Here is a 16,883-nt window from a genome sequence, read left to right on the forward strand (position 1 = left end):
TTTGCGGTTAGGTACATTATTTATGGCTTTCAATTAACTTACCATCAGAAGATTGCTCAGGAGGAATATGCCAATATGAGCACTACCTGTATTCCTTTACCACAAGACAAACAAGTGTCAGGTAGGTGTTCATATTTTTTGATGCTTGGCATGGATAGCTAAATGGAATCTCCATATTCAGAAGTATAATGTACCTTTGTGAATTTCACAATACCAGTGTCATGCACCCACAGGTATCTCTGAATTCAGATGGATAGGTAAACAGATGTATATGATTAATTTGGCCACCAAACTTTGGTTTTCTTGCATGTCGAGACTACAGTGCACCATTACCTGAATAGTTTGCTTGCTGGCCTGAAGTCTTTGTTCAACAAGATGCAGCTGGGATGTTAATTTTTTATTTGTTTCCCTGGACGTTTTGAGAGATGACATGGCTGTCTTTTTTGAATTCTGAAGAATGGCTAACTGCTGCTGTAAGGATGTAATCCGTCCCCTGAGTGAAATGGCACAGCCAGGTTTCTGACCCACGATACTTCTCTTCTCTCTGTTTACTAAACATTGGTCACAGAGATCAACAATTAATTTGATGGTTTCCATCGACCTTTGATGAAATGGCCATCCCCTCTTCACACTTTAATGCCTCACAACTAAACATTCTTTAGAATCAAGTCCTAATCAAGCCCCCTTTTCTAGTTCAGAGAATGCAGGATTTAGTATACAGTACTACTATGTGGGCATTAAACGCATGCTAGATGCTGTGCGCATGACTGATAAAAGACTATTGTAACGTATCAGAAGTGAAGAGGGTTTCTCTTCAAATTTCCCTCTTTGCAAATTTGAAAGCACATTGGTTATCATAGTAGAGACAACAGGTGGAGCAGGCCAGGTGTTATCGTTTGATTTTGGATCAGACTATGCTGAAGGAAATGCCCTCCGAGGTCCTAAACTTTGAGTCATTCTTCTTGACCTGCAAACGCAACTCCAGAGAGTACTGGCTGTGCGCCCCCACCTCAGAATACAAGGCAGCCATGAAGAATACTGCACACTCCCAGTTAAGAATTTGTCCAGAATTTGACCATCTCCAACACCTTTCTTACTTCAGCTGAATACCATACTTTTCCCAAATGCTTGGGATTAGGTCAGAAGCAAAACTGTACAAAATTCAGCACTAATGCAGTCATGAATATGCTCATCCAATTATCAGTGTGTTCTCAATTTGTTTTTATTTAGGGTGATTTACGCTTCTGGTAAATAAGTAAAGGGCAGCAGTTTGGTATTGCATGGACCACAGAAGGCGGTCTGTATTGTTCTGTTACTGCTCAAAATCCCGCTAATGTTCATGAACAGAAATAAGTTACCAACAGAAATTGGCCTCAGATACCCGGGACAGGAGAAAAATACATGCATATGTGATATTTAACTGGCTTTGATTACATTAAAAGTCACTCTACACAGATATTAGAGTGCAATGATAATAGGATGATAAATTTTACTTTTCACAAACAATGCAAGCGTTTTATAAGAATCTTACCTTTACTTGGGTTGAGAGCTGAATGCAAGATCTTCTTTCTGTGGAAAGGAACTACTTCTGTTTCTTTCTTTTGCTAGAGTCACCAGAAAGAAACATGTACTGAATAGTAGAGCATGTGGCTATACATGAGATAGTTGGGTATTTTAAAAAGCTACAAATCAGCAAAGAAGGACACCTTCACCCTGGTGTGGCTTCCCTTTATCACACATACAGCACAACTAAACAATTACCTATCCCCCACAACAGCATACAAATCAATATGGATAATCTGGCCCTAGCAAAAAAACAACAACAACCCATACCATCAAACCACACTGTAACAAACTGAATGCAACCAACCAAATTCTGGACTCTCTAATCTCTTGCAATGACTATCTATCTATATACATATGCACACAAATAACCTACCCTCGTGATGCTGACACGAAAACCCTGCACAAACACTATGCACTAGGACGAAAGATTATTATCCCCCTACCTCCCTCGCTCCTTCTCTCTCTCTCTCTCTCTCCCCTCTCTTTTCCCCCAACAGCACAATATGACAATAGTGTCTTATACCAAATGTAAACGAACTGTGAAATAGACTCTATGAAAGTGGAGGTGCTAGATGCACTTTTACTTGTTTATTTGTTTGTTTTGTAACACAAGGAAACATTTAATAAAAACTATTTCTGTTTAAAAAGCTACAGATTATCCTTCCCTTTGTGAATCAACAAGAGACTAATCAACAATGTACAAAGTGAAGCACTTCCTGTATTTACGGAACTCTGAATACAGTGGTGCCTCGCAAGACGAAATTAATCCGTTCCGCGAGTCTCTTCGTCTAGCGTTTTTTTCGTCTTGCGAAGCAACCCTATTAGCGGCTTAGCGGATTAGTGCTATTAGCAGTTTAGCGGCTATTAAAGACTTAGCGGATTAGCGGCTAAAAGGCTATTAGCGGCTTAGCGGCTTAGAAAAAGGGGGGGAAGCGGAAAAAAATCGGAACACTCGCAAGACGTTTTCGTCTTGCAAAGCAAGCCCATAGGGAAAATCGTCTTGCGAAGCAGCTCAAAAACGGAAAACCCTTTCGTCTAGCGGGTTTTCCGTCTTGCAAGGCATTCGTCTTGCGGGGCACCACTGTACATAAAGCTTGGGATTGTGCATGTGCTGCTTAGTAAGGTGAGAGCAGTAAGAATACGGGAGTGGTCAATCACACCCTGCATAACTGGAAGGCTGCTTTGTGGAGGAGAACAAACTTTGGGAATTCACCTGGGCAATCACTCAGACAGACCATCAAAATATACCTTAATGCAGATCAAGGGATCTTCCCAAACACACTTTATTATGCTAAGAAACATTGCGAGATACCAAACAAAAAGTTCTCTGTGGAACACATATCTGAAATGCCAATGCAAATCTCATTCAGCTCAATCATGGCTCCTACTAGAACAGCATTTAACAGCTGTATATCAGGGTTCATATAAACTAAGCTCTCTTTGGACAACAAATAACGGTGTGAAGGGTGCACTGCCTGATGAGCCAAGCAGGAACACCTGGTAGCTTACACAGATGCTAACAGGATTTGCAGTGACACTGTGAAAACAAAGAGATCCGTGCTGTGAGTGACTTTAAAGAAATAGTTGCCACACAGCACAGGTTTCATACAGGGCTACTATACTTGTGACTGATTGCAAGATCTGTTGCAGAGGTAAGTAAATGCCTAGGATGTGATTTTCAGCCGCTGCACCAGTGCAACGTCATACAACGCTAACAATATTTGATAACAGTGGCTGTTTAGCCAGCTTGTTCATGCCTTATCAGACTTGTGATGTTGCCACTTCCTCATAGTTTGATCCCCTGCCACTCTGTTAACATATCTTAAGAGGAACCACGATGTACAAGACAAATGCATTTGATCACCATTAAATATTTGTCACATACATTGAAGAGCAGCATGGTTAAATGTGCTCAAGTCCATTTTTACCTTTTTGTAGCATATTTTGCTTGGGCCTTCTAAATGCACACTGTTTGGAGGCATGCAATTATCTTCCACCTTATTTTGTTCCTGTTGGTCATTTTTGTCTGTCAGTGGAGAATGCTGTACTCTTTTTGCAGTTATTGTCCCCAGATTCTCGGAAACTGGTATTTCAGAGTCACTATGAAGACCAGATTTGGAAACATTAGAACATTGGGGTTTAATGATCTCCAATTATCCAATAAAGCAGAAAATAAAGCAACCACATAATGATCTAGAAAAAACAAACACACAAACTAAAGTGCTATTATTATTATTATTATTATTATTATTATTATTATTATTATTATTATTACCACGCACATCAGGCTGGGTTTCCCCAGCCACTCTGGGCAGCTTACAGCATATCTAAAAACATAGAACATCAAGCATTAAAAACCTCCTGATAAAGGGCTGCCTTCAGGTGTCCTCTAAAAGTTGTGTAATTCTTTATTTCCTTGACATATGAAGGGAGGGTTTCCCAAAGGGAGGGCACCACTACCGAGAAGGCCCTCTGCTTGCCTCCCTGTGACTTCACTTCTCACAGTGAGGGAACCAGCAGAAGACCCTCAGAGGACCTTAGTTCTCCAAACCTTCACCCCATATCCTGAAATTTAGAGAAATATGAAGTACTGACTATAAGAATGTAATTTCATCATCTTTATTTTGATCCCTTTTAAAATGTAATGGATGCTTCCTGCTTAAGGAAAGGGAATGGAGAAAGGAAACAGCAGCAAGAAATCCCAACAACTGCTCTGATTCCTTGCATTAGTTGCCCAGGACTCTGGGGGCCACTTATCACTTGACCATTGGATGTTGCAACCATATCTAAAGATCCAGAATAGAATAATTGTTCTGTGTTTCTTTAAGGAAATATGTGTATTGGGAAAATTCTGAGAAGCCATTAATTCTCTCCTCTAGACAGGGTTATGCATAGTTCAGACATTATATTTTCACTGGCACAGGCGTGACATTTCTGCATAGGCCACATGTGGCCTTGCTTGTCCCCAAATCTGTGGAAGAACTTTTCCCCAGAATTCAGAAAGAGCCTAATGGTAACCATATAAAGGGCATAGGAACATTGATAAATATGAAAAGCAACGATGCCCAGCTTACTTTGAGGTGACTTAAAGAATATGCCGACTGAAAGCCTTCAGTGATGGCAAGGGAGAACTTAATCTCAAACTTTTAAAACTGAATTAAGCTTCATCTGATTGCCTCTAAGGATACATGTGCCTAGTATGTTTCTTTTGTATCCTGAGAGCGCTGATTTCGCATATCTGAATAAAGCAGATTCAGATTGTTGGTGCTTTGGACTACAATACACATTATCCCTGACCACTCAGCATGCAGACTGAGGCTGACGGGAACTGTACTCCCAAACAACAAGATGAGACCAGGGTGGGGAAACTGGTATAAGACAACACGGATGACCTAACTCAATCAATGACAGCTTCCTAAACCCTTAACATTATATACACAAAGACACACACACACACATGATCAAATACTTGAGATAAAAAGAAACCTCCAAAAAACTACTTACTACCAAACAGTGTTGTGTTTCTGTGATATTGCCACCTTTAGTAGTAGAAGTTGAAAATGACCACTCCTCCTATCGTGGAAGGAATGTGAAAGCTACAAAATTTATATATTATCCAGATTTCAAATTAAAGTCAAGGTCTGATCGAAACCATGGATGAGGAACCTGTAGTCCTCCATATATTGCTGGACTCTAACTCCCATCATCCTTAAGGCACTGGTGGCTGGGGCTGATGGGAACTAGAGTCCAATAACTTCTGGCGGGCCGTGGGTTCCCCACCCACATCTAAACTCTTAAACATCTTATAAAGATAATGTGCAAATTGTTACAAAGGATCTTCAATTATTATTGGTTAAGACAAGCATCACATGACCTGGAAGATCCTTTGTTGTACCCATTTTTAAAACGGATGTTTCTTATTGCAGACTTATTCTGCACACATTTGGTTCATTTGATGAATACAAATAACTGTCCAAAACCAACTTTCCATAACTGCAGATTTACAAATGTACTATACAATTCAGGTTGAACATGAAAAGGGGTGTGATAAATTTATTTGATTTTACAACATTCATAAGATTAAAAAAACCCCACACAAACAAAACCCACACAAATGAACATGAGCTAACCCCTTTCGGGAATACTGGGAAATATTCAAGGCATTATTCTCATGTGCAAATGGCAAGTTCTGAAAGTTGGGTGATGCACATTATATGTATGAAATGAAATCAAGTGAGAAGTTGAGGAACTTTGCACCCATTGGCCTCTTACAACCTATGGAAACATCCTGAAGTGGCTTCATTTCAGGATCAGAAATAGCATTTGCTAAGGACTGTTTCTAAGCACCTATGCAGTTATACTTACCTTTACAAAACTGATTTTTCAACCATCATTCAATTAAAGTTAGTACAATGACTGCACATAAAACATACATGAAATAATTAGTGTGGATGATCCTTAATTTAAAGGACGTTAAACAGCTTGTAGACATCTGGTTGCAAGCTGAAATGGGTCATTCAAAATTTATCTAACTAAATTAAGGGGAGAAAATGTTTCTACTCCCGGGTCGGCATGTCACAAGATAACTAAACCGACTTCGCAAGGCTTGCCTGGGAATCCTTAGCTGTCAGTGGTGAATATGCAAAGGGCCAGCAAATTAAATCAACCTGCCAAACTGTCAATTTCAAGCCTCATGACTGCATGAAAATAGCATCACTGGAAGAAATCAAGCATCGCCTTCTTTTGGGTTTCCTGGCACCTACTCAAATACTCGTGCAGTTGTGGCTAATTTTGCATGCAAATTTCAGTCAATAAACTCAGAACAAGACCTCCCAAGATATTTCAAAGGCTCTGACAGTATTTTTTCTGAATACCAAATCGACAGTAGTTAAAATTCAATCTCTATTTGCTAGTACTTTACATATGCACAGTGTCCCCTCTACAGAGCGAAGTTAATGAGAGCCGTACCTGCTTTCACTCACATCCTCCCAGCCGTCCTTATTGAAGTTCTCAAATACACCGCTCATAACCTTGATGGACTGATTGAGAAGAGACTGGTGATATCCCACTAAGCCTTTCTTCTTCCCTGTTTTCAACTTAACTTTGGCACTTCTACTCTTACACAGACATTGCCTGCAGGATGCCTCCGCATTGGCCATAGAAGGCACTGTCCTTGCTCTGTCCAGCGAACTCTGCAATTGCCTCACTTGACTCAGTAGATCCTTGTTTTCATCTCTCAGCGAGTTTGCTTCTGCCAATTGCCTCTTCAGAGAGGCAACCTCTCTCTCTAGCCCATCTATCAGTAGCAGCAGGTCTGCTTTGTCCTGCTGGACTTCTTTGATATGTTTCAGTAGCATCTCCAGCTCCTTCTCCCTGGCCTCTGCTTCTTCCTTCTGCTGTTTGAGCAATGCTTTCAGATCACTGTTACCTTTCGTTAACTCTTTGTTGATTTCCTTCAATCTCCTTGATTCTCTCTCGAAACTCTTTAGCCTCCTTTCCAGTTCCAAAACCTGAATACAACAGCAAAAAACCCCCATATTTCAAATTTAACCTTTCAGACAGCAGTCAGTCTAGCAATTATGTCTTAATGTCCTATATACTCTCTATGAAAACAAAATTGCATCCAATGCAAGGGCAAAAGCTATTTAAAGTACCTAATCGAAAAATAATTCCAAGGTAGTGCAGATGAATGCATTTGAACTGCAATAATACATCTGTTAAACAAAGGGCAGATGGTAAAAGGAAGTTAACATTCCCAACAAAGTGACACAGAAGTCTAAATATAGTCAGAGACTTTCAGCACAATCTTATACACGTCTGCTCAGATGGAAGTCCCATTGAGTTCAGTGGGGCATACTCCCAGGTAAGTGGGAAAGGAATTGCAGTCAGGGGTGCCAACTTGAATAAAATATGGGAGGGGCAGGTAAGCCCATCCCGCATAATCACAAGATGCGGCATGCACACACCATTTGAATGGCAACGTCCATCAGCTTTGGGAGTGTGCCCTCAAATATTTTATTGGGGAGGCTGAAGAGACCTCGGCCCTTAGAAGCAATATATTGCCTGGACACTGTAATGGATTGCATATGGACTAACAGTAGACAGGAACGTGAGATGGATTTTCTGGGCCACCCCCTTGATTAAGGAACTCCCTCCCTAGGGAGATTAGATTAACCCTTTCATTGCTCAGCTTCTGGCTGACAGTAAATACATTTTTCTTCTGGTTTTTTACAATAGCCTCTTTAGTCTTGTTGAGGTGTAATTGCTCAACATTCAATTTTTGTTTTCTTAGTTATATTTCTTCTTTTTAAAATTGCTTTCACGTCTGCTTTATACACAACCTTGAGAGCAGTGTGTCCAAAAGCTATCCCAGATATCAGACATTATTAAACTTTAAAATAAATTCTGCACATTAAATTCAGACTGAGCTACACTGTCTCAAGAAATAATATTTATAATTTCAGTTATTTTGATGCTTATAAACTTAATAGCTTCATTCAGATCTTTATCTGAATGTTCTTCAGCCAACCGTGGTCCCTGGGGTTGAATGTGACCAACTTTTAAAGGCTGGGTGCGGACTGGAGTCAAGCCTGCACCACTACGGTCCTCTCCCAAGCCCTGCCCACCCAGTGAGCCCAGATTGGCTGGAATTCAAATCTTGGGGTGGTGGGAAAGCCCACCAATCCAAATGGCCAGCCAGAGGATTTCCCCAAATGCTGGGTGCCTAGCGAAGTATTGCTCCCCAGAGGACGGAGCCTGCCGCGATGGGATGGCAACAGCTGCCCACCCCAAGCCATTATTCACATCAGTAGTGTGGTGACCCTGCGCTCTCCACCTCTGCCCTTCTGACAATGACAGTGGTTACTGCCCATCACTTATCAGGAACCGTAATGGCACAGGGAAGAGTGGAAGAACATTCAGTGAAATGCAATTTCAGGTCCCCCCCTCCATACCTTTTGAACATGGGGAGGTCTGGAGTAAAGATGAGTGAGGCTGGGGGAAATCCCCAGTCACAACTGTAATGAAAATGATACTTTTGCATCGTCATAGCAGACCAATACAGGGCAACCTTGGCGTATTAAATCCTTCATTATTATTTTTCAGAAATACAGAGAAGACAAAATGGTTAGTGATTCTGCCAGGATATTGCTTGAATGAATAAACCTCACCATCAAATTTGTCATTTTGGTGCACGAGCCAAGTGAATACTGTTATCGTCAGAGCATTTAAACTTGCATAGGTGGTGTGTATTGATACAATTCTGGTTTCAATTAAAATCAAGTTTGGAGTGGAACTCAGGGATGTTGCTCTGACCAATTGTCAGTGCTTTTGAGGCTAAAAGAAGTGGCACTCTGCCTAAGTCCAGTTGGAGTACTGTCATTTATTACTGAAAATAGTTGGATGATGTTCCAGAAGGAATTGCTACAGCTCTCAGCTCTAGTTACTCCCCACCATAAGCCAGCTACAATTGCAGCAAATAGCAATGAAACACCACCCTGTATATCTGGGTAGTACATACACTATGGAGTTAGTGCCAGAGCTGAAGCCTGTCTGATAATAATTTACGTCAAATTAGCCTCCATCATAAAGCCCTCCTATGTAAGATGCTTGCTGCCTTTTAGTTTTGTAAAACAGATTCTTCTTTATTTGGTGCAGGACTAGATCATTTACAATAGTTGAAAGGAAACAATGAATGTCTTCAAGGTTTATACCCTAAGGTCTCATGATAACACCTTTAATCCACAGAGATGGAATTTAGAGTGTACCTGGCAAACAAAATTACTCTGAAACACAGGTGATTGGTGTGACATCCTCTACTGTATCGCTCAAATTATTTCAATTACTCACTCTACCTTAAGATAAATGAATGTGAGCATTTCCTGTTCTGTGTTATTATTTTAACATGATGTTTGTCATTCAGTAATAACGAGATGACAGCCTTCATTACCTGACCATATGGCAAGTGTTAGAAGTATATGCAATCACATCATCTGCTGTAAATTACTGTACTTCCTACAAGCTAATTCACAAATATAAGATAAATGGACATAGCTATCCTGATATTAAGTCACAAGGTCTCGCCTATTCAGTTCAAGCATACTGTTAAAACTTCAGTTTAAGCAGCTCAAGAAATGGGGATGGAAAAGCAGAAAGACACTTTTAAATATATTTTTGGAGCAAACATATGGTAAAGCACAGCCTCCTAAGTGAGCAGCTGTTAACAAAATGAACTACTTAATATCAGTTCTAGAGATGAGGAGGCTCAGGAAGAAACAGCAACATTTCACCCCCTTTATCCCAGGCCTTCCCATTTCTTGCACCTCATCCAAATAGTTTGTTCCTCAAGGGCTGCCAACATGGTTTTCTGGGGCCAGTACATTGTATTTTCTGGGGCCAGTACATTGTGGCTGGGGAAACCCAGCCAGATGGGCGGGGTATAAATAATAAATTATTATTATTATTATAGTATATGAATTAGGCCCTCCACCCACTTGCAAAAAGGGGGGGTGGGTAAGTTTGCATAAAATTTGCATATGATTTGTGTCATATGCAACTTTTGTGCACGTGTGGATGGGGGGAACGGCCCCCAAATGGGTCACAAACAACTAATAAGACAGAATGTTGTTGGGTCAAGCTGCTCCCATAATTCTACTGCCCTACTAGCAAAGGCTTGACCTGCTTAATTTCCGCCTGCCATGCATCTGTTAAAGGCATAAGAGTGCAGTTCTCCCCCAAGAATTCAGTTTCATGAGCTGAAAATTGGTTACGTCACTGTACATCTTTCATCAGTTAATTTAGGCTGGAAATATTTACTTCAATATAAGACAATATATACAATATAATATATATGGTATTTCAGATGAGGGACGCGGATGGCGCTGTGGGTTAAACCACAGAGCCTAGGACTTGCCGATCAGAAGGTCGGCAGTTCGAATCCCCGTGACGGGGTGACCACCCGTTGCTCGGTCCCTGCTCCTGCCAACCTACCAGTTTGAAAGCACATCAAAGTGCAAGTAGATAAATAGGTACCGCTCTGGCGGGAAGGTAAACAGCGTTTCCGTGTGCTGCTCTGGTTCTCCAGAAGCGGCTTAGTCATGCTGGCCACATGACCCGGAAGCTGTACACCGGCTCCCTCGGCCAATAAAGCGAGATGAGCGCCGCAACCCCAGAGTCGGTCACGACTGGACCTAATGGTCAGGGGTCTCTTTACCTTTACCTATGGTACAGTGGTACCCAGCAAGACGAATGCCTCGCAAGACGGAAAACCCGCAAGACGAAAGGGTTTTCTGTTTTGGAGGCGCTTTGCAAGACGAATTTCCCTATGGGCTTGCATCGCAAGACGAAAGCCCATAGGGAAATGCTGGCGGTCGGGAGCAAAGACTTTCGCCCACAGCCGGCCTTCAGAAGAGGACCTCTTCTGATGGCCGGCGGAGGGCAAAAGTCTTTGCTCCCCCCCCCGCCTGCCTTCCCCCCGCCTGCCCCGGGCGATCTTAAAATGCTGGCGGGCGGGAGCGAAGCGTTCGCTGCCGACCCCCAGCATTTTAAAATCTCCCCCTGTCCCGGGGAGATTTTAAAATGCTGGGGGTCGGGAGCGTTCGCTGCCGACCCCCAGCATTTTTAATCTCCCCGTGTCCCGGGGAGATTTTAAAATGCTGGGGGTGGGGAGCGAAGCGTTCGCTGCCGACCCCCAGCATTTTAAAATCTCCCCCTGTCCCGGTGAGATTTTAAAATGCTGGGGGTCGGGAGCGAAGCGTTCGCTGCCGACCCCCAGCATTTTAAAATCTCCCCGTGTCCCGTAGCTGGGGGTCCCGTAGCGCTGCTGCGAAGCCGGGCGGGGGGGGGGGCGGGAACACCTGCCCCAGCCACCCCGCTTCGGAACGCTGCTCCGAAGCGGGGTGGGGGGGGGGCGGGAACACCTGCCCCAGCCGCCGGGCTTCGTAGCGCTGCTGCGAAGCCGGGCGGGGGGGGGAACACCTGCCCCAGCCGCCGGGCTTCGTAGCGCTGCTGCGAAGCCGGGCGGGGGGGGGACACCTGCCCCAGCCGCCGGGCTTCGTAGCGCTGCTGCGAAGCCGGGCGGGGGGGCGGGAACACCTTCTGAAGGCGGGCGGGGGGCGAAAGTCTTTGTCCCCCCTGCCTGCCTTCCCAGGGGCCTTTAAATCGCCCCGGACAGTGGAGAAGTCCTCCGCTGTCCCGGGGCGATTTTAAAATGCCGCCCGCCAGCATTTTAAGATCGCCCGGACAGCGGAGAAGTCCTCCGCTGTCCCAGGGTTTTTTAAAATGCTGGGGGTGGGAAGAAAAGCCCTTGTCCCCCCCCCAGCCTTCAGAAGAGGTCGGGGGACAGACTGTCCCCGGACCTGGTCTGAAGGCGGTTTCCCTAGGAACGCATTAATTGATTTTCAATGCATTCCTATGGGAAACCGTGCATCGCAAGACGAAAAAACCGCAAGACGAAGAGACTTGCGGAACGAATTAATGTCGTCTTGCGAGGCACCACTGTATTTCAGATTGCTGGGGCAGGTATCTAAAAAGGATTAAGATCTGCAGCAACCAAGGTACAGATAAATTCCAGATTAAACTGTTAAATAGCAAGCACTATATTCTAAGAGCGATTGTGGTCATTTCTTCATGTTTCATAAGAAATACACTAATGTTATCATCACAGATCAAACAGCCTTTAATTGTTGGCTTTGGTTTTTAGCAAAAAGTTTTGAGCCTCTGACATAATTATGTTGATTCGAAAGTTTAGACGAGCAGCAACAACCGACACCCAACAACTCCCCTCTTTCCTCCCCTCACGCTGTGGGCGGTAAACCAAGTAATATACACCACACTGCTATGTTGATGCTACAATCCTCTTGTGCAGTCAGAGAATAACTTTGGAAAAATTTAGTTTCAGTTCAGTGGTGGTTGTGTTCAACCCAGGGATTGTGTTTTACACTAACCATCACCAGTTTCAAAATATATCAACTTCGGCCATGGGTTACAAAGCTGGCTTGTTTAAACTACAAAGTTAATGTAAAACATGACCCCTAGTTTGGTCAGAATTAAAAGGCATATTTAAGGGAAACAAAATCACTGTCCTAGCTGTGCAAAAGCAGGGGAGAGTGTGTGAGCTTGAGGATGACTGCAGTGTGTGCACAGCACTAAACCATGGTTTACTGCAGCATCCAAACTGGGCCAATGAGAAGCCTATATACAGGGGGGCACACTGGGCTCTTGGAAGCCTTTGATGATTTCATTCATTTATTTTTTACATGTTTCCTTCACACAATATACCAATGTGCCTCTGCCCCCATACATGATTTTTGAATCAGCAAGCCAGTGGCATCATCTTAGAGGTACCACATATAGGCATAAAACCAATTACATCGGGGGTTTTTTTAAAAAAAAATAATAGCACTATTTTGCACTGTGAACTTACACACTTATGCATACACAACCGAGTCTTGAAATTGTCCTTTCTGCAAGTATAAAAAGCCATTGCGGTGTAGTATTTACGTGTTGTACTATACAAAAGCAAACTGCGGCACACAAAATGTTTACTAAAGCTTCCTAAAACAAAGAAATGCTTCCATTTACATCTAGATCTTCCCTGTCTCTTTAAATACATTTTAAAAATTTTCGTTCCCTCTACAAGAGACACATATATATTTTCCACAAGCATTGATTTCTGACACAATTTTGGCAGTTAGGGTTATTTTGAATTATGGGTGGTAATTAAAAAAAAGAACACATGGCTTACATTCATCAGTTCTGTCTTTTAACTTATGATCCCTTACACTGAAATTGAGATTTAACTTGCTGGACTCAATATCTTACAGATTAGGGTACCTTCAGTAATGTCTGTGCTGGTATTTCTTTCACATTCTTCTTTGGAGTACTGTTCTTGACCCCATCCTCTTCACCAAGTCTAAAGAGCAGCTCTGGAAGAGGAAATAAATAATATATTTTGACACCTAATATCCTAGTAAAACAATACCAAGGCATTTTAAGGAAACGGGTTCATTGGCTTCCCAATTATGAATAATGTGGTCTATTTTCTTGTCAAGCCATTTGGTCAGCCTCAAAAGAGTGACCTTTTTTAAAGTCTTATGCTGTATAATTATTAATCCTTGTAGCATCACCATGTTTTTCCCCCCAGTACAAGCTTTTCAAAGGTACAATAGATGTGCAGGTTAAAGATGCTGTACTTTTATTCCCATCTTCATTCTTTTATAGACTATTCCCTCTGTGCCATAAAAGGCAAATTCACAAGTCTTTTTATCTACACAGTCACTAGCAGTTTTGTTCTCTGGGTCTTATCCCCTGCCAGGAGGATCAGAGTGATTGGCGAACAAAGCAAACAGAAACAGAATTAGGGTGGACGGAACTTTAAACTCCCTTTCTTGTAAGGTGAAAGATCAAGTACTTTACAGGATAAGTCACACATGCCATTCCACTGAAATGCTGGAGATTCATAGCAATTAGAAACTCCAGCAACCAACTGGTGACCCATCATTCTATTCACCACTCTGAAGATCATCCACACGCTTGATGGTATCCCCCGATTGTACCTCCTCCTCGCTCTAGCCCCAAAGTTGAAAACGCAAAACCTATTACATACTAACCATTGTTTATAAAAGTAAAAACATGCGTTTCAAATAGGCAATCTGGAACCCGCCTTGAAAACACGCCCTGCTGCTCCATCTGATAAGCCAATTCTGCGGCCCAGTTCCAACCATTTCCATCACATCATTCCAATGCCTTTTCTGCGGTTTGTGCTGGATATATTCATGACCACATGGGCAGAAACTCACACACACAACTAGCCAGTGTGGTGTAGTGGTTAAGAACAGTGGACTCGTAATCTGGGGAACCGGGTTCGCTTCCCCGCTCCTCCACATGCAGCTGCTGGGTGACCTTGGGCCAGTCACACTTCTCTGAAGTCTCTCAGCCCAACTCACCTCACAGAGTGTTTGTTATGGGGGAGGAAGGAAAAGGAGATTGTGAGCCGCTTTGAGACTCCTTCAGGTAGTGATAAAGCGGGATATCAAATCCAAACTCTTCTTCTTAGCTTGCCCAAAGGACCAAATCATAGAATTGCAGAGTTGGAAGAGACCCCCCAGAATCATCTAGTCCAACCCCCTGCAATGCAGGAATCTCAGCTAAAGCATCCATGACAGATGGCCACCCAACCTCTGTTTATAAACCTCCAAGGAAGTAGAGTGCACCACCTCCCGTGGGAGACTTTTCCACTGTCAAATGGCTTTTACTGTCAAAAAATTTTCCCTGATGTTTCGTCGGAATCTCCTTTCTTGCAACTTGAAGCGATTGGTTCGAGTCCTACCCTCCAGAGCAGGAGAAAACAAGCTTGCTCCTTCTTCCATGTGACAGCCCTTGAGGTATTTCAAGATGGCTACTTAATGAATGCAACATGAAATCATGGTTTGCATGTCTGAATGGTTCACTCCAGCCAGTCCTCTCCCAAAATATGCAGTGCTGCACCCCTTCCAATTGTCCATTCCCATATTTAAATTAAATTCATCAAGTGCCCATTAGCCAAGGGCTCAGAAAGTATGTTTGTGTGCATATACCAAGCCACAGCTGTGCTTTTAACTGTGAACTGAGCTTTTAAAAAAATGTTATATAAAGGAAATGGATTGCAGGAAAACTGCTCAAATGTTGCAAAAATATTTTTAGGGTAAACAAGATGTGCCTCCTCAGAGAATAATATCCACTATACCGGCTAAAGGTTTGCTTTAGAACCGTCATTCAAAAGTAAAGCAGACATGGCAGGTCACTTAAGAACTTTCAATTCACAAACAAAGGAGGAGCAGAAGAAAAGCCTGCTACTCTCTGTAGGTTAGCAATCCTCTTGGCATAAACAGTGACTAACAAGTTTGTTAGAGAGAATTAGATCTTTCTTTTGTCTTTGGAACATGTCATGGCCAATTAAAACTTCTGTATTCACAAAATAAATGGAGCACCAGTCTAAAGATAATAGAAGCTGAAAAAAGTAAAATTGTGCAGCTGGGGAATATGTACCTTTACCTTGATATTAATCTATCAGCTCCCATGTTAGTTCCAAGGCTAGTCCCTCAGCACAGTGGTACTGCATACATTTGCTACTTCCTTTAAGTAACATGCAATGGTAACACATAGAGGCTTTTCATCTTTTTCTAAATATTCACTCATTTGAATGTCAATTGTAGCTTTTACATCAACATTTACTTTTGAGGGAGTTTTTTGTTTTGTTTCTAATAATAAACTGATCAAAGCACTCAGCGTTAAACCTTATAACATGATTAGATATATGAATTACAACTACTGAATATAAGATTTACACACACTGAAAACAAAGGTGATTTAAATATCTTTTTTTTTCCCCGGTGATCCAGAATTTAGGAAAGCCACAATGCAACAAATAAAAGAGAGAGAGAGAGAGAGAGAGAGAGAGAGAGAGAGAGAGAGGAGTTACAAAGGTTCATTGCTACCAAGCAAAGTATGCAGAATTCACTCTAGATTCAGGTGTCGATGGTGAGGTTAACTGACACAACAATGACTAAATGTCCAGATTACAGTTAAAATTAAGCCAGAGCTGGCAGTGTATCTCCAGTCCCTCAGAGGACTGCTGCAGTCCCTCCAAGTGCCCCGGTTTTCCAGGAACAGCGGATATAAGCCGCACCTGTAAATAAGCCGCACCTTTAAAAATCAATAGGAAAAAGGAAAAATAGATATTCCCCTACCAATCTGAACTGCTTCCGGGGGGGGGGGCACTTTGCTGACAGCCTTCCCCCCTTCCCCCTTCTTTCCAGCACCGCTTGGGAGTGGTGGGTGGGCTGTGCGCCGTTGCCCTGTGCTCCCGGCGGGGCTCCCCACGCCCCGCATAGGGAAGTTTGTTAATGTTTAATGATGTTTTTATATATGTTGGAAGCAACCCAGAGTATAGAGAGTAATATTGTTGTTGTTGAATAGGACAACCCTATTTTCATTGGAGTAATGTTGGAGGATATGGTGCTCCCATTCCATGCCCCAGCCAGTCTGGAAATGGAACCTCAGAATACTATGAATAATAATAACAATAATTTTATTATTTGTACCCCGCCCACCAGATTGGCTTGCCCCAGCCACTATGGGTTTGGAGTGTTCAAAGTTTTGGGCTGCACACATCCACGGGGATGTTGCTTCCCCCCACCAAGGGATTCTGCTTCTGCACTCTAAGCTAGAGGGTCAAAATGTGCCAACGTAGAAAAAGAAGAAAGATAATGGCAAGTATTTATGGGAGGCAACTGACTCCTTTGATGGCTTTAAAAGAGGACTAGACAAATTCAAGGCTG

The 16,883-nt window shown here is 42.7% G+C and overlaps 1 protein-coding gene across 2 annotated transcripts in view; it reads right to left on the reverse strand.

The window, feature by feature from the left end:
* Positions 1 to 16,883, reverse strand: part of CNTLN (centlein) — a 174,596-nt gene that overhangs the window by 65,784 nt on the left and 91,929 nt on the right. For both annotated transcript variants that reach the window (XR_014003283.1, XM_081176168.1), the window contains exons 14-18: positions 13,399 to 13,490; positions 6,535 to 7,076; positions 3,495 to 3,666; positions 1,532 to 1,604; positions 334 to 551 (exon numbers count right to left, since the gene is read on the reverse strand). Coding sequence is in view for 1 of the 2 variants with exons in the window: in XM_081176168.1 (XP_081032294.1) it covers positions 334 to 551; positions 1,532 to 1,604; positions 3,495 to 3,666; positions 6,535 to 7,076; positions 13,399 to 13,490 (1,097 nt within the window). In the remaining variant the exon portion in view is untranslated. The remainder of the gene's footprint in view (positions 1 to 333; positions 552 to 1,531; positions 1,605 to 3,494; positions 3,667 to 6,534; positions 7,077 to 13,398; positions 13,491 to 16,883) is intronic.

The sequence above is a fragment of the Podarcis bocagei genome, assembly GCF_964188305.1.
Source record: "Podarcis bocagei genome assembly, chromosome: 17".
In the NCBI taxonomy this organism is placed as follows: domain Eukaryota; kingdom Metazoa; phylum Chordata; class Lepidosauria; order Squamata; family Lacertidae; genus Podarcis; species Podarcis bocagei.